General features: G+C 43.3%; 1 protein-coding gene across 4 annotated transcripts in view; it reads left to right on the forward strand.

Annotated features, from left to right (window-relative positions):
* The window catches only part of LOC309341560 (heparan-alpha-glucosaminide N-acetyltransferase-like), a 178,957-nt gene that overhangs the window by 114,657 nt on the left and 42,177 nt on the right, over positions 1 to 22,123 (forward strand). For all 4 annotated transcript variants that reach the window (XM_081861216.1, XM_081861218.1, XM_081861215.1 and 1 more), the window contains 4 exons: positions 8 to 120; positions 5,040 to 5,164; positions 10,097 to 10,223; positions 13,990 to 14,076. In XM_081861216.1, coding sequence (XP_081717342.1) covers positions 8 to 120; positions 5,040 to 5,164; positions 10,097 to 10,223; positions 13,990 to 14,076 — 452 coding nt within the window. The remainder of the gene's footprint in view (positions 1 to 7; positions 121 to 5,039; positions 5,165 to 10,096; positions 10,224 to 13,989; positions 14,077 to 22,123) is intronic.

The following is a 22,123-nucleotide window of genomic DNA, read 5'->3' on the forward strand; positions in this document are numbered from 1 at the left end:
CTTACAGTGTCATGGAGCTGGGCAAGGATTCCAGGTGTTCTGCAGCGTCTTGGATTTACTTACTTCATTTTGGCTTTGATGGAGACCTTCTTTTGCTTAAAAGACCTTGGCAGATATCAGGTGAGATGCAATGGGACTGACCTTGGAAAAACATACCCTTGCTCACTTTTTAGGCCCCAACAGATCCATTTGGTAGTATGTGTGTGGCATCCAGCTAGCCTCATATTATTGATGTCTTATATTTTACCAGTTTCCAGGACTGCTGACTTTCTTACCTATAATCTCACTCTCTGGCACCACTAAATTTCAATCAGAAATAATCTCGATTGTCCCTTTACTTGGCTACACTGTAACCAATGCCCTTGCTTACTCTCCTTTCGTGGGAAGTATATTGTGCTCAAAGGTTTCACAAACTGAATCTCCACACAAGTTTTACAAGTAAGATAAATACCATTCTCACAATAGCTTAAAAACAGGATATCATCATCATCATCATCATCATCATCATTATTAAATTACTGCAGCCTTGGTGATGCCCTTGCACTGAGTCAGTCACATTTTCAGCAGAAGCAGTACGCTGGTAGCACAGTAAGTAAGACACCAGGCCTTGGCTACTGTTGGGTTCCCTGCCCCTTATAAGAGTCTGGTATTTAGTAGGTTTTCAAATTAAATACTTACCTAATTAATATGCACCTATCCACTGCATCAAAAGCAAATGGATAATGCATCAACAAATTTGGTAGCAGAGAAACATTAAAGGTGTAATTTTGAAAAATGTTGAAAGAGAGAGACTTCACATTAATCCCAACAACACTATAATGCAAGTATATTATTTTTATTATTATTTATTCAATTCATATACCCATTGGCGGAGGAATAGGAGTGTGGAGGGAACGGACCGCCCCTGGCACCACTATTCCAGTAGGGTGCCATCATGGTGGCCTTCCCTGGACATGTGCTGCGCACCCCCCGCTCGCCGGGCACCACGCCCCCAGATGCACACCACGCCCTCTGCGGGCAGTGTGCCACACCACCGGGATGCATGTCATGCCCCTGAGGGGGCACCAGCCACGCCCCCACCTCCTCTCCGCCCCCGGTAGCAGAGCATGCAGCTTTTGCCACGGCATATACCACCCTTTACCAGAAGATTCTAGGATGGTGTACAACATTAAAAACACATTATAGAACATCAGTGATAAAAACATAATAAAAAAATAATGACAGACAGCCCAATAGTAAAATAATCATCGTAGTGACATTCCACTCCCCCACACTTTCACATGCCATAGATTACTTAATGGCCATAGGCCTGAGTAAAGAGGAATACTTCTGCTTGGCACCTGTAGGCATGTAGTGATGGCACCAGGTGAGCTTCTCTGGGGGGAGCATTCCATAATCAGGGAGCCACCACAGAAAAGGCCTGTTCTCTTGTATATCACACACCCACCCACCCACCCACACCCTACTGAAGCTGTTTTCCGTAGGAAAAACACATCAAGATTTTATTACATGCACCTTCTATCAAGGTTTTCTTGTGTACATGTTTGGGTTTCACAGGTTGAAGACAGAAGTAACATGTTAAGACGAGTGAGGCCACTTTGAAAGCACCCTCACTATGTTCAGTAGAAACAGACATTTTCTTTCCCGGGATGAGCTCTGCATATTTTCAGTGCAGTTCAGTGTGAAGAATTACTAGGAGAAAATGGAAGGAATGTATTGGCTAGCACCTTCTCCATTACCAACTCACACAGCCCAATCCAATAGCTGTTTTTGCAAATTCCATTCAATAAAGGTGAATAATGAACATGCGATATGCATTTGATTTTAAATATATATATTTAAAATGGATAGCTTGCCCGGAGACTGAGGGGAGGAGCTAAACCAGTGTTTGACTTTCTGGTATTGTGCTTATGTGTATGTAAGGCAAATCAGAAATCTGGAATTGCACTGGGGATTCAGGGCCATTTGCGATGAGTGTTTTGTTTCTGTCTTCACCCTCTGAAAAAAGGGGATGCTTCCATTGGCTTCCAGTCTGAGAAGATCAAGACATAAATTAGAGGGAATGTTACAAATAATATTTCTTCATTGGCAAGCAAGTGAACTGAGTGACCTCATTCCTCCCTCCCTCCCTCCCATTTCCTTTTATCTCTGACTTGGACGATCCTGTTTTAAATTTGGTTTAAATGCGTATTTATAGACCAGACTCTAGTGTCTTCTCCTAGTGATAATGATCAGCTAATAATGATAAATACTTCGCTGATGAGCTAAGTATGTAATTACACAACAGGCTGCAGTCACTCAATAGAGCTTTTACAAGCTGCTGGGTAACTGTCTTTTAATAACTGCCTACATATATGTTTGCATTAGAGATGGCAATGGGTGTCGTGGCACAGGCCCCAAATTAAAATGATGTGTGCATTAACGTGGGGTAGATTTTATCCTTCCTGTTTTATTTGATGCTTCTTGGATCAGATGCTTGCACGAGAACCCTCAGGAGCCACCTTTGAAAACCTGGCACCAAAGGCACACATTTAAAGATGGCTGTTCTCTTGCACATTCATGTTTGAAAAGATGCCTTCCAGTCCCATTTCATGCACAGACCAGACATCTCTCAGCATTTAGCAGGGGAAAGGGCTCCTCGGAAGTGAGCATCAAAGCAACACTTCAGTAGTCCTAGCAGTTCTCCTGCGCATATATATATATATATATATATATATTCCCAATTTATGTTTCCCAATTCCTGTGTCAGGAATGAATTTGGGTGACCACACCAAGCATAAAATACTCAGCTAATAAAGATCCAGTGACAAAGGATGGCATAAAAAATGAATTGAACCATTAGTTGGCTAGAGAACTATATTGCATAACTTGGGAAAAGTGCAAGTATGTTTTGGTTTGCATCTTCTTCTTAGAAAATGCCAGTTAGCTAAGGCCACCTTTAAATGCAGACTGAACTAACCCCCCCCCCCATCTGTACCCACCATCCTCAGGGCTATATTATCAGGAGCTGGAGTCAGGAGTAAAAGGTAAAGGTAAAGGGACCCTTGACCATTAGATCCAGTCGTGGCCGACTCTGGGGTTGCGGCGCTCATCTCGCTTTATTGGCCGAGGATGCCGGCGTACAGCTTCTGGGTCATGTGGCCAGCACGACTAAGCCACTTCTGGCGAACCAGAGCAGCGCACGGAAACTCCGTTTACCTTCCCGCCGGAGTGGTACCTATTTATCTACTTGCACTTTGATGTGCTTTCAAACTGCTAGGTTGACCATAGCTGTCAAATGTCCCTTATTTGAAGGGACAGTCCCTTATTCCAGCGCCATGTCCCGCTGATGTCCCTTATTGATGGATGTCCCTTAAATGATGCCCCTTAAATTTCAAAGGAAGCAGCTCCTCTCCCTCCCTCCCTGCCAGCCAGGGAGGCTCCAACTGTGTTGCTTGGCTGTGTTGCTCACCCAATAAGAAGTCTAAGAACGACTGGGGGGTGGAGCTTGCATGCCTTGTGTGTGGCTAGTTAATGCAAGCTGAGAGGTTTTTTGAATGCTGGACGCCATTTTGTTGCACGTGCTGCTGCAAACTTTGCAGTGCAAAGCCAGGCTGGGGAGCCATCTTAAGTTGAGGCTGCATAGGCCTTGTGGTGCATGTGATTCAGATTCTATTCAGTTGAACCTCTGATTACAAAGTTGGTTGGACAGTGTTCTCGAAGCTACCAGCATGAGTTTGACCAGACTGCAGGAGGACAGGAAGACTGGAGTGCCTGGAACAGGTGAGGCTGCAGGTCCCTTATTTTGGCTGCTGGTCCCTTATTTTCAAATCTGTAAGTTGACAGCTATGAGGTTGACAGGAGCTGGGACCGAGCAACGGGAGCTCACCCCGCCGCGGGGATTCAAACCGCCGACCTTCTGATCGGCAAGCCCTAGGCTCTGTGGTTTCACCCACAGTGCCACCCGCGTCCCAGGAGTCAGGAGTAGGTAGCTATAAAACACCTGGTGTCAGTAAAGTCAATTCTTTATTCAAAGAAACCAAAACAGTGCAGGCCTAGTGATCCCAGCAACTCTTTCCAATCGGTCTTTCTTGCCTCTGTGAGGCAGTTGTGAGGACTGATGTCCCCAACATCCCACCACTCTCCAAGACTTCTCCCCTGGTTGCTTCCCTATCAGCCTAAGGACCTTTTTATTGTCTCTCATTGCTTTGCCCTCTTCATTCCTCTCTGTGTTCTGGGAGACCAGCAGGCAAGGGAGCTGGTCACAGCAGGAGAGGGAGAATCTCTGGCTTCTTCAGCAGCCTGCCTCCACTCTGCTTCTTGACCCACCTCTGCTTCTGCTTTTGAGCTGCTCTCTGCTACAGCCTCTTCCTGCTCACTCAACGCTGTTGCCTTTTCATCTTCCAACACCTCCTCGTCCTCCTGGTCTACTCCCTCTTCTCCCTCTGACCACTCACCATCATGCCCCCCATCACTCCCCTGGCTCTGAGCCTTCATCCTCTGGGAGTTCCTCTGGGAGTTCTCCTGCTGGTGCTTCCTACCACTCATCTGCATCCAGCCAGTCCATGACACATACTGAGAGCATAGTAGATTGCATTGCCTATTGTCTGCACAACAAACTTTCCCCTGGTTAGCACATGGGAGATGAGATGAATAAATTTCTCTCTTTTTTTGAGGGCATATTGCACACAGCCTGAACACATGCAAAATCACTGACCTAGTAGCTGGACAACTGCTTGATAAAAATGACCTTATGGCTTTTTATGACCACTCAGCATGCTCACTCACCCTCCCTCCGTAGGTATGCCTAGGATTTGATGGATTTTCTTCAGGGTTTTTTGCATGTGAATCAAGTGACGGAGACAGGAAGTGGCTAACAATCTAATTGCTGCTTTCACTTTCATGTAGTTAAGAGAGCAATTTCCTATTGATGTATATAAAGGTGGGGGAAGAAAACTTTTGGGGGTTAAAGAGTGGTTCTGACCCACATTCTTCTGGAAGTGGCCATATTTATTTTCTTGACCGTATCTCTGATCTTGTAAATTTCCTTCTCTTTTAAGTTTGATAACTGGTGGGCTCCACTAAGGGATTTCGTTCTCTACTGGCCAGAGTGGGTAATCATGGTGATCCTGGAGACCCTCTGGCTGTGCCTCACATTCCTGCTACCTGTCCCTGGATGCCCCAGGTAAGCAAGTCTGAATGCACAGTAGAGTAGAATTTTCGTAATGGAAAAAAGGGCATTCTATAAATGTATTTGTAAAGGTCTTATTCACTATCATGAAGGGTCATTTTCTAAACAACCTATTGTATGAAGGGTACTTAACTCCAAAAAGAGGCCAGTGGTTTTACCCATTTCCCAGGTGATAGGATATTCTCTGTGTACTCCCCCCCCCAACAGGATCTTTTTCTTTGCAGTGAGAGAGACTGGAGGCTCATAGCATCTTTGTAACATCTGTTAATTTGCAAGCACACAATTATAGCTTATTGAAAACAAGCAGATTCAGAGAGCGGGCAGCAAGTGCCAATCCTGAATCCCAAAGTGTGACATCTGTATCCTACTTCTGCCAACGCCAGCCAAAAAACTCCCATCTTTCCATCTGTCTCAGTTTAAATGGCAACTGCTGTATTTTCTGCCACACACAAACACCACTTGTCAGGTAGATCTTCCGTTAAGGAAATATATTCCAGTTATTATCTCCAATTGAGAAAATATCAGCTGGTTAGCAAGCCCTGACCACTGGCCAGGTGACAGAAGGGGGCCAATGGAGTTGCAACTGGTGCTCAAAAGCTTTTAATTCTGAGTGGGCTGCTCAGATTCAGTGCAAACTGCACCCTGAGTGTCTGCCCCCTGACTATCCATGTTCCTCTTTCCAAGCCCATTTGCTTTCCAGTTTGATTGTTCAGTCAATATCTACTTGAGTTCAGACAGCCAGACCTCGTAGAAACATACCTTTGCATTAGACTTGCTTCCATTTACAATCCATGTTGGAAATAATTGGACCCTAAAGAACCCTCTACTCCCATTCTAAGTGACACCTGCCAGGCAGTCATTTTTAATGCCCAAGTGTATTATTCTCCAGTACACTGAGCCCTTTCCCCAAGTCCAGTTAAAAAACATTTGAGAGCTCTTCTGTCCCAGATTCAAGTCAGAATCTCACCTCTCCCTGTCCTTAGGGTTGTGCTGTCAGTTCTCATTTCTTTGGACAGAAAATTGAAGGGCAGTGTCGGTGGTGTTAAATTTCAAATCCCAATTTTGGAAATGAGTGAATTTAGCCCCCTTAAAACCCTATTCTTTGGGAATTGCAGAAGAGGGAACAGGGCTGGCTTGCTGTGACTGATGCATACCTAGTAATATACGCTGTCGGGTGTTTTTGGCTGTGTTTCCCAAGCTCTTTCATGTACCCCAGGACATGCATCCTTTAAAAAGGCACTGGCAAGGCAAGGCTGTCATATGCTATGTGTCCTGCTGTTTTATCATTTAAAATAATGATCTAGCCATCAGCAGACACAGCTTGAGGTGTATGCAAGGGATTGCAGAAGAGCTGTGTGAAATAGATGTATCAGTTTGTGTTTTAGTATGGGATCATTTGCATGTCTTAGTGAATAAGGCAAAGCTATATTGCTACCTCTTAACAATTCCCCCTCCCGTTACTTAAAACGAAGCAGAATAATTTTTTCCCCTTGCAGATAAATGCTGCTGTTATCTTAAAACAACAGAAGTGAAAAAGAAGCCAATCTTCTCTTTCGTGGCATGTGAAGAGAGAGAAAAAACTGTGTAGGAAGAGTTATTTATGGGAAACAATAACGTCCCCCTACCCCATTACTGGTGCTATGACAGTAATCTAGATTTTGCACCAGAATCTTACAAGTTTTGGACAAAGGGGAGGTTGAAGAAACTTTGGGTTGTTTCCCCATTTCTTAGCACCACACAAGTCAATGGAATGATAAAGTTGACTAGATTATGCTAGAAATAATATTAGATCTCACAAATTTTGCTGGGTGTTTTTTTTTTGGGGGGGGGGGAGGAATTATCTAATAGTTCAGAGGGAAGGATTTTTTTTATAAAAAGGTCTACCAGAGCACTTTCAATTATGTGGCTTTGAACCTGCCTATTTACATAATAAAAAATGAAATGATAATTAAAAATGCATGCAAAACTGCTCCAGGCATAGAGGTGGCGGGGCGGGGGGAGGAAGAGGAGAAAGGAAACAAAGAACATGTTATAGGTACTCAGGGGCACTCTAGGTGCCTATACTAATCATACCAAGACATTTACATTTCTGCAACAATCCCACTTTTTGCATCTGGCGTTGAGCTTTCTAAGATGCAGCTTGGAACAGAGAATTATGAAAGACCAAAGTCTGCCCCCGAGAGGAGAGGAAAGCAATGGTGTGTGCTTGAGGAATCTTACACGGGCGTGGGGCGTGGGGCTCCCATATGCCTTTCCTAACCATAGGAACAACTGTAATGAAAAGGTTCTCTCTAATACACAGCAAAGGGTCCTGGAGAAATCAGTTGCTGGTTGACCAATCCTCTCCATTTGCACTTTCCCCTATTTCCATGTTTGGAAACCCTGAGTTAACCACTGCAAACTGGACGATGCTGTAGATTTCAAAATGTTGCCAGATCAACACAGCTCTTTGCCTCCCCATTTGCAAGGAGGCAGGATCACATCCTCACATCGACTGAACTCCCTGCCTGCATATTATGCAAAGTTCCTCCCAATTTAACTCATATTTCATCTTTCTCTACTCAACCCCATCATCTAGTTACCCCATTAGAAAATGAAGTATTTTGAAGCACATTAGATTCTTTGAAACTTTTCTTCTTTCTCTGGGTAAACTTTGTAGAGTTTCTCTACTGCTTGCACCTGCATGTTAGCAAAGATTTTTAATATGAGATACAGAGAAAGTCAATAGCTATTTGTTTATACATTTCATTGTACACACCATACTTCTGCTGCAGAATTGATTTAAAGCCGGTGGTGATTGGTTGTCTATTAATGGTAGAGAGAATTTTTGCAAAATTGCTTGCAACAGGAAGTTAGCGTTCAGGTTCTTCTGATGCACCTGAGGTGCAATAAAAAGGACTTGTGACACCTTGATTTCAGTTGATTGGGAGGAAACGATATGCCACAGAAATACAATAGATAGAAAGAAGTGTTCTTGAAAGTGTAAAAAGATGGATGCAGCTTGTTCCTCCATCTCAGATTGCTCATGACAGAGTGTGATTCTTTAATCTCTTTCACTCCGTGGAAGCTAATATGTGGCCATAAATCACACACATCAACTTCTCGAGGAATAAAACACTCTTTTTCCCAATGAACATTGGACCACGACCCTGAACTATTTAAGAAGAAATGCATGCTTTCATGCACAGAGGTGTAACATGGCCATGTTGGCTGTGACCCATTCTTCATTTAAGGCTATGATCCTGACCCATTCTTCATTTTGCATCATTTGTTGAAATGGTGTTCCTGCCACCTTTTAAAAAGTTAAATTAGGAGAAGCCTAGCTGAATGAATTTTCAATACCCAGAACTCCTATGTTTTCCACTCTAAGCACTGACAATCTGGTACCAATTTCATGCACATATGTGCAGTTGTATTAGTGGAATCAGCTTAGCATAAAGTGAGTGATGGAATATGCATTCTACACGCTCTTAGAAGCTGTGCAGAAACTGCAGCTGGGGAGATGTGTGAAAAACTAGCTCCATGTTTTCAGATTAAGTTTTCTATAGCGCCAGTCATAGGCAAATGGAATTAAGTTGATTTGTTAAGTTTGTAGGATTCTAGGGAGGGTGTTCATTCTCACAAGAGTTGGTGAACCACATTAGTGGTTTTTTGGAGCGAGCCTTAAGGAGTGGCTCATCCTCCTGATGACTTTATGAAATGCACCTGCAGTTTAGACACAACATGCAGAATTTGCAAACATACAAACTATAATGTTTGCTAAATCTACTGTGTGCCTCACAAGGCAAGGTCCTGCATTTTCCAAGTAATGCTAGAGACAGATTTGAGTAACTGCTGGTTTGCAGTTTGCTAAGGGTGAGTAACCATTGCCTCTTTGCTCTAGTATTTCTTACTGCAACCCAAGATTGTTTTGCTGCAGGCAGAGTCTAATTTAGTTAAGTGAGCATAAAATCTCCCATGTTCCATTTTAAGAGTGTTAGAAGCAGCAGGCTAGGCTTCCCCATTGCCCAGCAACACATTTTTCTTAACCATTTCTTGCATAAGAACCAGCTAGAGGATGGGTTCACATTAGGGTTGCCATACGTCCTCTGCTTCCAGGACACATCCTCTTTATCATGGGCAGAGTCATCATCACAATCCATAGCTAAAAGTAGAAGTTGGCAAATGTCTCCTCTTTTTTTGCTCTTCAAAATATGGGAAACCCAGAGATGAACGCAAATGCCTGCTCACTACCATGTGGATTTTAGTTTGTCTTTAAAAATGCTATTATACCTCTATTGCCACCCGCAGCTATATAGTGCAGTTGCAGCCCTGCCAACAGGTAAACAATAGCTGTTTTCTGCTTAGTAAGCAATATTTGAAAATTGAGGGTTACATTCTGAGTGTATATACTTTCAGTGAGTAAAAGCTAAAATTTTGTTTTGTGGAAAAATGCAGCTTTGCTGGGGATGAATCCGCACAGTAAATATTGACACAATAGAACCGGTTTTATATTCTAATCATGATATCATCCTCCACTGTTTTCAGAGACAGAAAAAGCAAAGGCACATCAAACATTTGAATTAGTAGAGATGTGTTTTGTAGATATTTTGCGGCAGATGGTACATCTCAATTAGGGAAGCATGTTTTCAGATTGCCGTATTCTAATGCATTTTAAAAATTATATCCCATTCTGGGGGAAGATCAGAGAGGCAACAAAAACCGTGATTGCCAGAATTAACAGAGCTTTTTGGCTTTCAGAGATCAAAAGGATCATTACACTTAATGGTGCATGTGTAGTAAATGCTATTCAGGAGTTGAAAATAAGCTCACTAATTCATTTTCAAATTCTTGTCATATCAGACTGGTCTTGTGACGAAAAATAAAATCAGTTCCGGTGCTTGGAAAACTGACAGCTGCAATTAATATTGTGTGTTCTCTCTGCAGAGGTTACCTGGGCCCTGGGGGGATAGGAGATGATGGAAAATACCCCAACTGTACTGGCGGTGCAGCGGGGTACATTGATAAGTTGGTGCTGGGAGAGGACCACATATATCGCTACCCTACATGTAAGGTAATTGATTATCTGCAGGGCTGGCTTGGTGAAGTGTTTGTAAGTGCTGGGCTTATCTGGCCGTTGGCTTTTATATGATAACATCGCTTAGCCATTGCCTTCCTTCTCCTGTCAGACATTAGCCAGGTGCAGCCAAACAAAAGGAAGACTTATTGTGGCACTGTTATCATACTGATTTCCCCCCCTCACCCCCAGAGGATGGAAGAAATCTAGTGTGAAAGCAGTGTTAAGGTTTGACAGCCAGGAGTTTCAGAGTCAAGTTCACAAGCAATCTCAGCTCTTTGGGATTTACCTTTGCATATAATAGTATAAGAAACACCACAATTTAGCTGGACAAATGCTCTCCGTCTGTCCTGTCTCTAATCCAGATGTTTCAGGAAGTGTTAATACCTCTGTGTATTAAGAACATTTTGACAGAGCATTAATTCCTGGTCTCTAGAAAAGGATCTCCTTTTAAATACAGGTTAAGAACTTAATTCGTTCTGGAGGTCTGTTCTTAACCTGAAACAGTTCTTAACCTGAGGTACCACTTTAGCTAATGGGGCCTCCCGCTGCTGCTGTGCGATTTCTGTTCTCATCCTGAAGCAAAGTTCTTAACACGAGGTACTATTTCTGGGTTAGTGAAGTCTGTAACCTAAAGCGTCTGTAACCTGAAGCGTCAGTAACCCGAGGTACCACTGTATAATTTTCAAGTTGCTGGATATATAGATCAGGCGTTTCTAATTTCTGTATCCTTGAAGGGCCACTGTAATCTTCAGAGAGTCACCCAGTGTCTAAAAGTGTATTTTGTTGCACGAAGCAACTTACCATACTTAACAGCAGTTCTGTGCTCCATAGTAAGAAGCTGGCATCATCTAGCACCTTCCAGTGTTCAGCATTTTATATACATTTGCACGTGGCATACAAAATCCAAAAGGGAGCTGGGACATTGAAAAGTGGAGCACCTGCCTTGCAAACATTTATCTTTTTCTGAAAACTGAAGTTGTGCGTGAGCTTTTTGCTTTCCCCCCTTCAGTGATAGAACATCTGCTTTGCATGCAGAATGTCCTCGATTGAATCCGCGGCATCTCCCAGGTGGTGGTCAGAATGCCCTCTGTCTGAACCCTGGATTGCTGCTGCCATTCAATTTAAGTAATGGTGTGCTAGATGGACCCATAGCCTAACTCAGTATAAGACAAAACAAAACAAATTCCTTCCAGTAGCACCTTAAAGACCAACTAAGTCAGTTCTTGGTATGAGCTTTCGTGTGCATGCACACTTCTTCAGATATCTGAAGAAGTGTGCATGCACACGAAAAGCTCATACCAAGAACTGACTTAGTTGGTCTTTAAGGTGCTACTGGAAGGAATTTGTTTTGTTTTGACTATGGCAGACCAACACGGCTACCTATCTGTGTCAGTATAAGACAGTTTCCTATGTCTTGCTTAGAATTTAGGAGGACTGTTAGAGGCCTGTTAAAATCCTCTTGATGGCTGTATGTGGCTTAGCAGGCTACCAGCTGGCCGTTTTTGAATAGACAGAAGAAGAAGAAAGCAAACTAGCATGTCAAACACAGTGGTGTTTAGATCTTCTGTCATTGGGTGCCTTGCCTACAAACAGAACTACTGGCACTGGCAATAAAATGCTTTCTATCTGATACTTTGGAGGCCTTAGCAGTGGCGTAGCGTGGGGGGTGCAGTTTTCTTAAGAGGGTCAGGGCGCAGGCTAATGAGTTACCAGTTTTCCAATAAAGTGGCTGCAGTAAGCCCATCCCTTCCTCTGCTGTTCTGATGAGGCAGTTGGCTTCTGGAATGCTGAAGGAACGCCGTTGCTGCGGTGACGCTAGGAACAGGAGTGGCAGACCAACAGAAGTAAAGACAGTTGTGGGAAGAAAGCAGGCAGTGAAAGGAGGCTGAGTGGCAGTGTGGGACTAAGAGCCTAACCCGGTGACAATGCTATGCTGGCAACTCTCACAAACTACATTGGCTGCTCTCTCCATGTTCCTTTTTAACCTCTGGATTGGCAAGTCAGAGAGGCTAGGTTCGCCTCAAGGACAGCTAAGCAACAGTTCTTACTGTCAGAAAATTGTAGATTTTTAGTTCTGTATACATTTTTGCTCAATTGCTCTGTGGAATGATTTAGATGGCTATGCACAAAAAGGCAGTGCTAAAAGGCAGCGAAGTACAGTAAAATTCTAGGTATATAAGGATCAGGGAGCAATAGGAAGCTCTGGGAAGTTTCTTGGTCTTGAATCTCCAAGCGGGCTGACTTTTCACAACCCTGTATCAGAACAGTGGCCCATCTAGCTCAGAATATTTATTAATCCTGGCTAGCAGTGGGTCCCCAAATTGTCCCCCCCATCTGACATCCTTTAACTGCCAGTGCCACAGAATTGTCCAAGGACCCAATATCAGGCAGGGATGTGCTCTTGGTGAAAATCAATCAGTATTTTAGTGCAAAATTTTTCTCTCTCTTTGCAATTTTGCCTAATATGCAGATTTTTGCAAAGCAATTTCCCCTAATATAGTGCATCCCCCCCGTTATTTTCACTAATACATGTATCTTATGCACACTTTTCTGGAGTACATGTGTTTTTATACATGTTACTTGCATGTGTGCAATGATTTGAGATCAGTAAAGCTGGAAAGACTTGAGAGGGGACCTCTTTTTCCTCATTCCCTGCTTTTAGTTGACACTTCTCCCCGCCAAAAAAAACCCCATAACTGGTATTGTCAAAATTTCTGCAAAAGTAGATACACAATCTTAGTTTGAAATCTTACTGAATTCTGAATATTCATGGCATCTCTACGAGCTGGTGATCTGTAGTGTCCAGCAGTAGCATAAGGCAAATTTGGCTGTGTCCAATAAATATATAATGAAGTTGAAATATATAATAGTAGAGTGTTCCCTCATTATGGATGGATGGATGCTGCAGATTGTCAGCTTCCCATATAGCTGCTGTAAACCTCCCAAAAGTTTAAAAACACCTTGTGAAAAAAGCTGACTGGTAACCACCACATGTCTCTAATCTGTAACTAGCCTGCCATTTCTATGGGCAACTTGTTGAGGCTTCTGTGATTATTATTATTATTATTCACGTAATTTCTATACCGTTTTATATGTTATGTTCTTAACCACAATGCTATATAAACTGCTATCAGTGTTACAGATTTATGTGATGCCTGCTTATTCCTAATGTTTTTGTTTTTGTTTTTGCTTCAAAATAAATTGGGGGAGGGGGGGATGAAATGAAGCGAACAATTATATAACATTTGTATTTGTATAATCGCTTCAGAGAAAAGATTTGGATCAGCAGCGAACATTGGGGTCTCAAATTTCAGGGGTGCGCTGTGCCACACCAAAATTCATCCACCGCCCACCTCTCATACTCCATTTTAAATCATAGTTGTGGTGTCCCTTGCAGCCCCCCCCCCAGGGCCCAGGCCCAGTGCAACCAAACTGGTTGTGCTTCCCTAAATCTGCCTCTGTTTGGATGTCTTTGGTATAGAAATGGTAATTTATTTTAAAAAGGGAGTTACATTTTTCTGGCACAGGATAAATGAACAAATGAGCCGGCTGCCTCTGAACTTCTTGCATTAATGACTGCGTTTGATTCAATGAATAGATATGCATATTTAAGGAAGTGAGACAATTTGGATGTATGCCACATTGTATTATGTGGCCGACATTTATTTTGTGACCTGTAATATTGTAAATTGAGAGGCTGCCTGCTGTTTTAGATCTTGGGAGTTTTGAGTAACCAAAGCAATGTTTTCTTTCCTGTTAGGAGCTGTACAAAACCATTCAACCTTTTGATCCTGAAGGCATTTTGGGTACAATCAACTCCATTCTGATGGCTTTCTTTGGACTTCAGGTAATTTGACGCGTTAAAAGTGCTGTGGTCAATGCACTGTACACACGAGGTTCTTTTGGATTCACATGACCAGATTTTCCTCATCTCACACAGTAGCAGCCATGGGCAGCTGGGTTGTGAGAAGGTACACTCTACACTGTAGAATGGATGCCTCCCTTAGCTTGGTTGGTGTGTGTGATGGGCAAGGGACAGTAATAGGACCAGTTTGCAGAGCTATTTGAAGCCACCAGCTGGTTATGGAACAATGGAGGAAGGGCAGGTACATGGAACAATATTGTTCATCAGAGACAAACTGCACATGATGGATGTGCAGTCAGGTGGATGTGACCCCTAAGTTTTTACTCATAGCCACAGTAAAAAGCAGCAGTCTGTTCCAGATGTTCATGCTGAGAGGAAGGGGCTGCTTATCCCGTTACCTGTGGGTGTTTGATCTCATTAAAATTATCCTGTCTTGAACTGTCCCCCACCCCCCATTGGATGGATACTCATCTCTTCCCCGCATGGAGCAAAAGGCAATTCAGATGGGGAAAAGTAACAAGTGCCACCATCCTGCTAGCCCTCCACACTCATGTACTTCCCACAGCTGCTTCGGGTATTTTAAAAAAAACCTTTGGGAAAAAACATTTACTTGGCTGAGCATCATATGTAGTTTGACGCTTGAAAAGCATATCCCCCAGTGAAGAGATGATGGTACACTCTGTTCCCGCTATTGCATTCCCTAGGAATGAAATCTGTCTCAATGTTGTGTCAGAACCAGACCACAGAGGCCAAAGGGATTTATCTATTAGTCTGATGTAGGAAAGTGGTTCTGAAAGGGGATCATCCTCAGGCACATCAGTAGAACTTTATGTGGGGGACAGTTATGAAATAATAATAATAATAATAATAATAATAATAATAATAATAATAATAATAGTGGTAGTAGTAGTAGTAATACCCTACCCATCTAGCTAGGTTGCCCCAGCCGCTCTCGGTGGCTTCCAACACATATAAAAACGTCAAACATTAAAAACTTTCTGATACAGATACCTTCAGATGTGTTCAGATGTGTTCTGAAAGTTTTGTAGTTCTTTATCTCCTTGACTTCTGATAGGATGGCAACACTTTTCCTCTATAGGAGTGGTGTTTTTTAATGCACCCTAAATATGTTTCTTTGTTTTTCTGTCCCATCTTTCCTCAAATAGAGAGCAGCTCCCATGGAATTTCCTAGTAGACCCCCATCTGTATACTACTAGCCAGATTCAGACTTGTGGTGTTGAACTTCAACAATGGAATACCGCATGGTATTCTTTGGATCCAGAAATGTTGATGTTGAAAGAAAGATCTGCAGGCAGGAATCTGCAATTATTTAGCATCCTGCTTTTGAGTCTTTCCTGCATAATCCTTGTGGATTTTTTCACTGCAGGGCAACATTTTCCATATGGCAAAAGCAACCAAGAGTCCTGCAGCTCTGTAAAGACCGACAAATTGATGGTGGCATAAGCTTTCCTGGACCAGAGTCCATTTCATCAGATGCCACAATCAATTTGTTCATCTCTAAGGTGCTGCAAGACTCTTGGTTGCTTTTGTTGCGATGGACTAACACAACTAGTCCCTCTAGAAATATTTTATATGTCCAGTTCTCTGTGTAAGACACAAAGTTGCATCAGAAACAGCTTGTGTGGACCTTTTCACTTTGTGACCCTCCTGTCCCTTAATATTGCCTGTGAAGTGACTTTTTGAGAAAAAAGAGGCCCAGCCATTTTGTGTATAAGCCCATAATGGATCAATAACAGAGAGTTGGTTTTTTTGTTTTGTTTTTTTAAAAAAGGAGAGCAAGAAATCTTGTTTCCTTTTTAGCATTTTTTTATAAAGATATTAATTTGTTTAGCAGATGCTGCACATCATGAGAACATGAAGTAAACCGAGTAAAAAGCACGGCCTCTTTTGTATGAGATGTTTAAGAAAATTGGGTGATTCGTAAATACATGGAAAAGCTGCTTTTTTAAAGGCGTCTTTTATGGCTCCCTTGGTCAGAGGATAGTTACCCGTAGAATTTTGAAACCCAAAGCTCATTACAACTTTATGGGACTCTTGTTTCCTAATTTTATGAGCACAGTTAATTCTCAGGCTTGTATGAGGTGTCAGGTCTGTCAGCTGGGAGAGGCAGAGGGAGGATTACCAAACAAGTCTGAGAGGCTCGTTCCCCCACAATGTTCCTCACTGGCTCTCAGGACCCTTTCAGCGGAGTCCTCCTTCAGGACAGCTGCTGCCTGACATCATGGTGCAGGCTAGAATTCCCTGCAGATGTTTGCTGTGTAATTTGCTGAGAGTGGTTTTTGAAACCAGCCGGGTATTGAGACTTCAGTCTTAACCAATTATTGCTGTTAAAGGAAGAGCTTTTCAAAGCTGATCAGCTTCCATGAGTCAAGTGAGGGAAAGGTACATATGAGATCTGCAGGAATGAAAAATAGTGACATACACAATGTGGGGCCATTTGTCTGTTTTTGGCTCTTCGTAATTTCTACTCTGACTGGCAGTGGCTCTTCAGAGTTTGAAACAGAGTCATTCTCTGGAGTCATTCTGAGCCTGCCAAACTTTTGCCCTGATCCTGCTATGCTTGTGTACAATAGGTTGTGTGCCTGTAGCTCACAGATCATTGTTATGGTGCTGATCAGCTATTCAGGGTTGTAAGTCACTGTGGGTTGACCAGGGCAAGATAAAATGACTAACAAATTTAATAAATAATAATAATAATAATTCAGGGAAGGAGCAGGCAGAGTGACAGTAACCAAGCCTCCACTTCCAAACAGCTTATTGAATCTCTCCCCAGTTTTCTGATTAGAGTTGGTTCAGAAAAGAAACCTTACATGTAACTGGTTGCACGCTTCTCCTTATCTGCCTACTTCTGTACAACACACGCTCTATAGATGTCTCTAGGTCTGCATGACTGATACAGTGCAAATGCTTATTTAGTGCTCCTGAGGAATATTTTTTATCTAATAATGGTGAGATTTTTTCCATTTGGTGGTTGTACTGATTTCTCCTTCTTTCTGAAGGTAATTAGCCCCTTTTTATTCTGCCTGCACTCAGTTCTCTGACTGTTATGGCTGAATTGTTAAGAATCTGCTCTTGATATTTGCAAATTTTGTAGTGCAGCAAATTTCTGCAATCCCTATTCAGTAGTGCAGCAAATTTCTGCAATCCCTATTCAGTGATAAAGATGGTGAGAAGTGTTGAAAACTCTCTAATGGATAGCACTCACTCAGCCAATGCTTGTGGGGTGGCTCTGTGGGACATTTCCCTTATTTAGCCGTTTAAGTTATCTGGGGAGTATTCCATAGTAACGCTTATATTTTTTGTGCTTTGGCTGGGCCTCTATAAAGCATTGTAAAGTGTTAATGGTGAAAACATGTGCATTAAACATCCCAGTTTAGGTGTTTTATTTATGTTCTCCTACACGTCATGCCTTCTTTCCAATGTTTTAGCTCCTGCTGGAATCAGTAAGGTAAAATAAGCTTCACTTTGACTGCTTAAATCCTCTTATTCCTAAAGAAACAGCTGCACAGTTGGTGATCATGTCCTGACCTACTGTGGCAGCAAACCTCACTGTTAATGACAGAGACCACCTCCTGGTGATAATCATTACTAGCGCAGCACAGTTATTTGCTCTCTATTCCAGCAGAAGACTGTGGGCAGGCACAGATGTAGCGTTAGGGCTCTCTTGACAGCTTCCCTGCTGCATTAGAGGGGCAAGATGTGTGCTTTGTATGTTGGTGTTAGTATTATGTTCCACTAGCCCCCACCCCAACAGTATTCATGTATTGGTGATGCTGTTCTATGGTATCTCCATTGCCACTGGCAGGGTCACCTGCCTCAGTCTCACCTGCCTCAGATGTAATGGAGATATAGAGTTGGGTACCATCTCCATTATGGGACGCGGGTGGCACTGTGGGTTAAACCATAGAGCCTAGGACTTGCCGATCAGAAGGTCGGCAGTTCGAATCCCTGTCACGGGGTGAGCTCCCGTTGCTCAGCCCCTGCTCCTGCCAACCTAGCAGTTTGAAAGCACATCAGAGTGCAAGTAGATAAATAGGTACCACTCTGACAGGAAGGTAAACAGCGTTTCTGTGTGCTGCTCTGGTTCACCAGAAGCGGCTTAGTCATGCTGGCCACATGACCTGGAAGCTGTACGCCGGCTCCCTCAGCCAATAAAGCGAGATGAGCACCACAACCCCAGAGTCAGTCACGACTGGACCTAATGGTCAGGGGTCCCTTTACCTTTACCATCTCCATTACATCTGAGGCAGGTGAGGCTGTGCAAGCCCTGGGCTGGAGTCTGGGTACCATGGTGGGCTGGATGAGGGTGAGTAAATTGAGCTTGAATCCTGGAAAGATGGAGGCCCTGTGGTGGTGGTTCCTATGTCTGGGAAATAAACCAATTGCACTCCCTCTGAAGGAGCAGGTCTGTTGCTTGGGGATGCTCCTTGATCCATCTTTGACAACCAGGGGCCCAAGTGACCTCTATGAATAGGAGTAAAGGTAAAGGTAAAGGTACCTCTGACCATTAGGTCCAGTTGCGGATGACTTTGGGGTTGCGTGCTCATCTAGCTCTATAGGCCGAGGAAGCCAGCGTTTGTCCACAGACAGCTTCCGGGTCATGTGGCCAACATGACTAAGCCACTTCTGGTGAACCAGAGCAGTGCACAGAAATGCCGTTTACCTTCCCACCGGAGCGGTACCTATTTATCTATTTGCACTTTGATGTGCTTTTGAACTGCTAGGTGGGCAGGAGCAGGGACTGAACAATGGGAGCTCACCCCATCATGGGGATTCGAACCACTGACCTTCCGATCGGCAAGCCCTAGGCTCTGTGGTTTACGCCACAGTGCCACCCACGTGCACCTTCTTTAAAAACCTCACTAGCTGATAGGGAAGTACTTATGGCTTCAGCAGCGTTGTGATCATGCAAGTCAACTTTCAGTTCACCACAGCACGCTAGTATTAATTTGATACCTTGTTGTTTCCAGAGAGATGAAATCTCATTTTTTTTAGCTATATCTGCAGCCTTCAAATCCATTTCTTTTCCAGAGAAGCTGTCCTGATGTCAGTAGGAAATATTCAGGAATAATGAAGTTGGATGAATTTGTTCCTCTAGGAAATATTTTTTAAAAAATGTATGCCCCCATCAGCTGCAGTCAAGTGGCATTTGTTCTGCCAATATTATTTAGATGGTGGTATAATTTTTCGACAACTAAGCAGGCAGAAACTTTCACTCACACTCCCCAAGCATAAAAATTGGGGTTGTTATTAATGCATATGGAAAATTAGTTTTGGAAAGGAGAATTTTCCCACACTTCTGAATAGCTGTTGAGTGAAAACTGCTGATTAACAGAACACAGCCTCATTGCCACTTCAGCTTTGCCAATTGCCATGACTGTAATATTGTCTTCCCACCAACAGTAAAATAAAATTCCCATCAGCTACAGCCAGGGCAATGTTTGGTCCCATATGCTGTGCTCTTCAATAAGCAGAAATCTGCCTTCATAAAAACAGTAAGGCAGTCCAAATCCAGGCCTGGATCACATCATTCACTCAGGACAAAATAGTCAATCTAATCAGTTTTGCCTCTGATACCCAAACTAGTTGAATGATGATTTTCAGTTCTACAAATCCTACTGCAAGTCATAAATTGTGGGGAAAGGTTTCTACTAGTGAGAAACATACTGGGCTTGACAGTGGCAGAGTAAGCTGCATGGGTGCCCGGAGCGGCAGCCATGCAGTGCACCCAGGGGTGGCCGATCCGCCACACAGGAGGCAGGGCAACCTTCCGCTGCAGCAGTGTTTGTGCAATCCTCCGCTTGCGGTGGGATCCTCTGCTCACCGCTGCATCAGTGGCGGGATCCTCCGCTTGTGGTGGCAGGATCCTCCACTCGTGGTGGCGGCGGCGGGATCCTCTGCCCACAGCTGCAGCAGTGACGGGATCTTCTGCATGAGGCTGTGGCGGTGCAATGGCGGCGGCTAGCGATGGCAGCGGCTAGTGCCACCACACCCGGGGGCAGCAGGTGAGCCTTTTTGTCATCCCCCTCAGAGTTGGCACCCGGGGCAGACCCGGTGCTCCTGTGCAACTCCACTTGTACAGTGGTATTTTCCAGACTCCTGACTTCCCTACATACCCGTTCAACACCCCCAAAAGCTGCTCCTGAGAGTTGATGCACCTTCTGGGGGAAGCTGTAGAGGGATGGGGGATTCAGTAGAGCTATATTGCACAAGCAGAAATATCTTTGGATCCAAGTCATGGGTTATCCAAGAAATCTCAGAGCCTATATTGCCTTTCCTTTTTGTTACAGGAATGATTCACACACAGCTGATATACTGGGAAAACAGAATGTGAAGGATAGGTCTGTCAATAGCTATACGGAATGTTACGGAAACTGAGCCTTCATTTTTCACCTCAGTTTACTAATGTGTACCAGGTGCTGGGGACAAGCCACAGGTGATAGTCATGCCTTTATGCCTTGCTTGCAAACTTCAAGGGGCTTCTGGTTGCTTTCAGAGTGACCAGGGAGTCCCAATCTGCTGTGAGGTGTGTTCCTCTTGACTTTGATCAGAATGCTGTATTGGAATATAAGATGTGTGGAACGTGAGGATTAATAAATGGATAGAGAAGGGTGATGGGAGAAGGAAGCGCAAATGAAGGAATGGATAGAATGTGTAGTTTAACGAAGGGGGTGGAGGTTTGGTTTGGTTTGGTTTGGTTTGGTTTGGGGCTCATCCACAGATGGCCTCATCTCAGCCCACCACTGATATATGTCCCCTGACAGATTACTGCAGAGGCAATGTAGTCTTTGACATAAAAAAGTTTGCCAACCCCCAGACTGGATGGACATTGGCCTCATCCACCAAAACAGTTCCTCTTTTCTTAAGTGACTCTATATCCAGAGGTATAATGGGGGTAATGTGAAGCAGTGTGTGGTTCAGATCTTAACTGTTTTGGAAAAAATATAATATTCCTCAGCAGTGGGTTTACTTCACGATACATGATTTAATGTTTATAACATTTTGTTATAATTGGAAATCGGAAATGTAATAACTACAGGACCCACCCTTGAAGCATAAGGGAGAATTTTCATGTGAGTGGACTGAAACGACTATGAGGCAATAGGTTTTCAGCTTTGATTCTTTAAAAAACAGTCTTTATGTTTATTTCATGTGTTATAATCTTTAAAACACATGCATAGTAAACAAAGATTATTATTATTATTATTGGTTTGATTTTTTTAAAAAAAATATTTTTATTGAAAGGCAGTGGCTGACAACATCAGTCCTTTTTTTCTTTTCCTTTGCAGAACAATAAAACAAATACATTTCCTAAATTGAGATAAAGCCTTGATGAATTGGGAAGTGGAGATGATAAGCTATGCTTCTTGTGGTCTCTTTAATTGTATTCATTCGAAGTTCTCATTGGCAGGAAATTACATCAACCACTAACTCCTTTTACAGAAGGACTATATCTGATAAAACAGGAGGAGGGGGGCGGAATCTGGCAGGCACCTTTGAAAGTAACTTTACTCCTCTTTCAAATGCCTTTCAAATGCACTCTGACGGAAAGATAGGCATGTAATTTTATGAAAGAACATTCAGACAGCTGTGAGCCTGAATGCTCACGTGCTTGTCCTCAGAAAATCAGAGGACTTAGTCATGTCCTAAGAATATTCCTTGCAATGAGGAAGGACTATTGGTAAAGCCTTCCTTGGAAATTGCTTTAGAATTCATTGCCTTTATGAACATAATTACCATGCATTCTTGTTCTTACTCAAATTTCTGGTAGGCAAGTTATTGAGTGACCTGACCTATTCCAATGGGGTGCACCCCATGAGGCATGCTAGGCAAGGGGACCAACCTGGAATGAAAAGGTGCCCAGTAGTAGCACATGGTAGCAATGAATTGCTGGTATTCGTAAACAAGGTAACAGGTTGCAGAGAAGTAAGTGATCACAGCGCTCAGGATCAACAGGACCAGGGACAGAGCCAAGATAGTGGCGACATTGCTCCTATAAGGGGCTAAG

This window comes from Podarcis erhardii, assembly GCF_964252035.2.
Source record: "Podarcis erhardii genome assembly, chromosome: 5".
NCBI classification, from domain to species: Eukaryota; Metazoa; Chordata; class Lepidosauria; order Squamata; family Lacertidae; genus Podarcis; species Podarcis erhardii.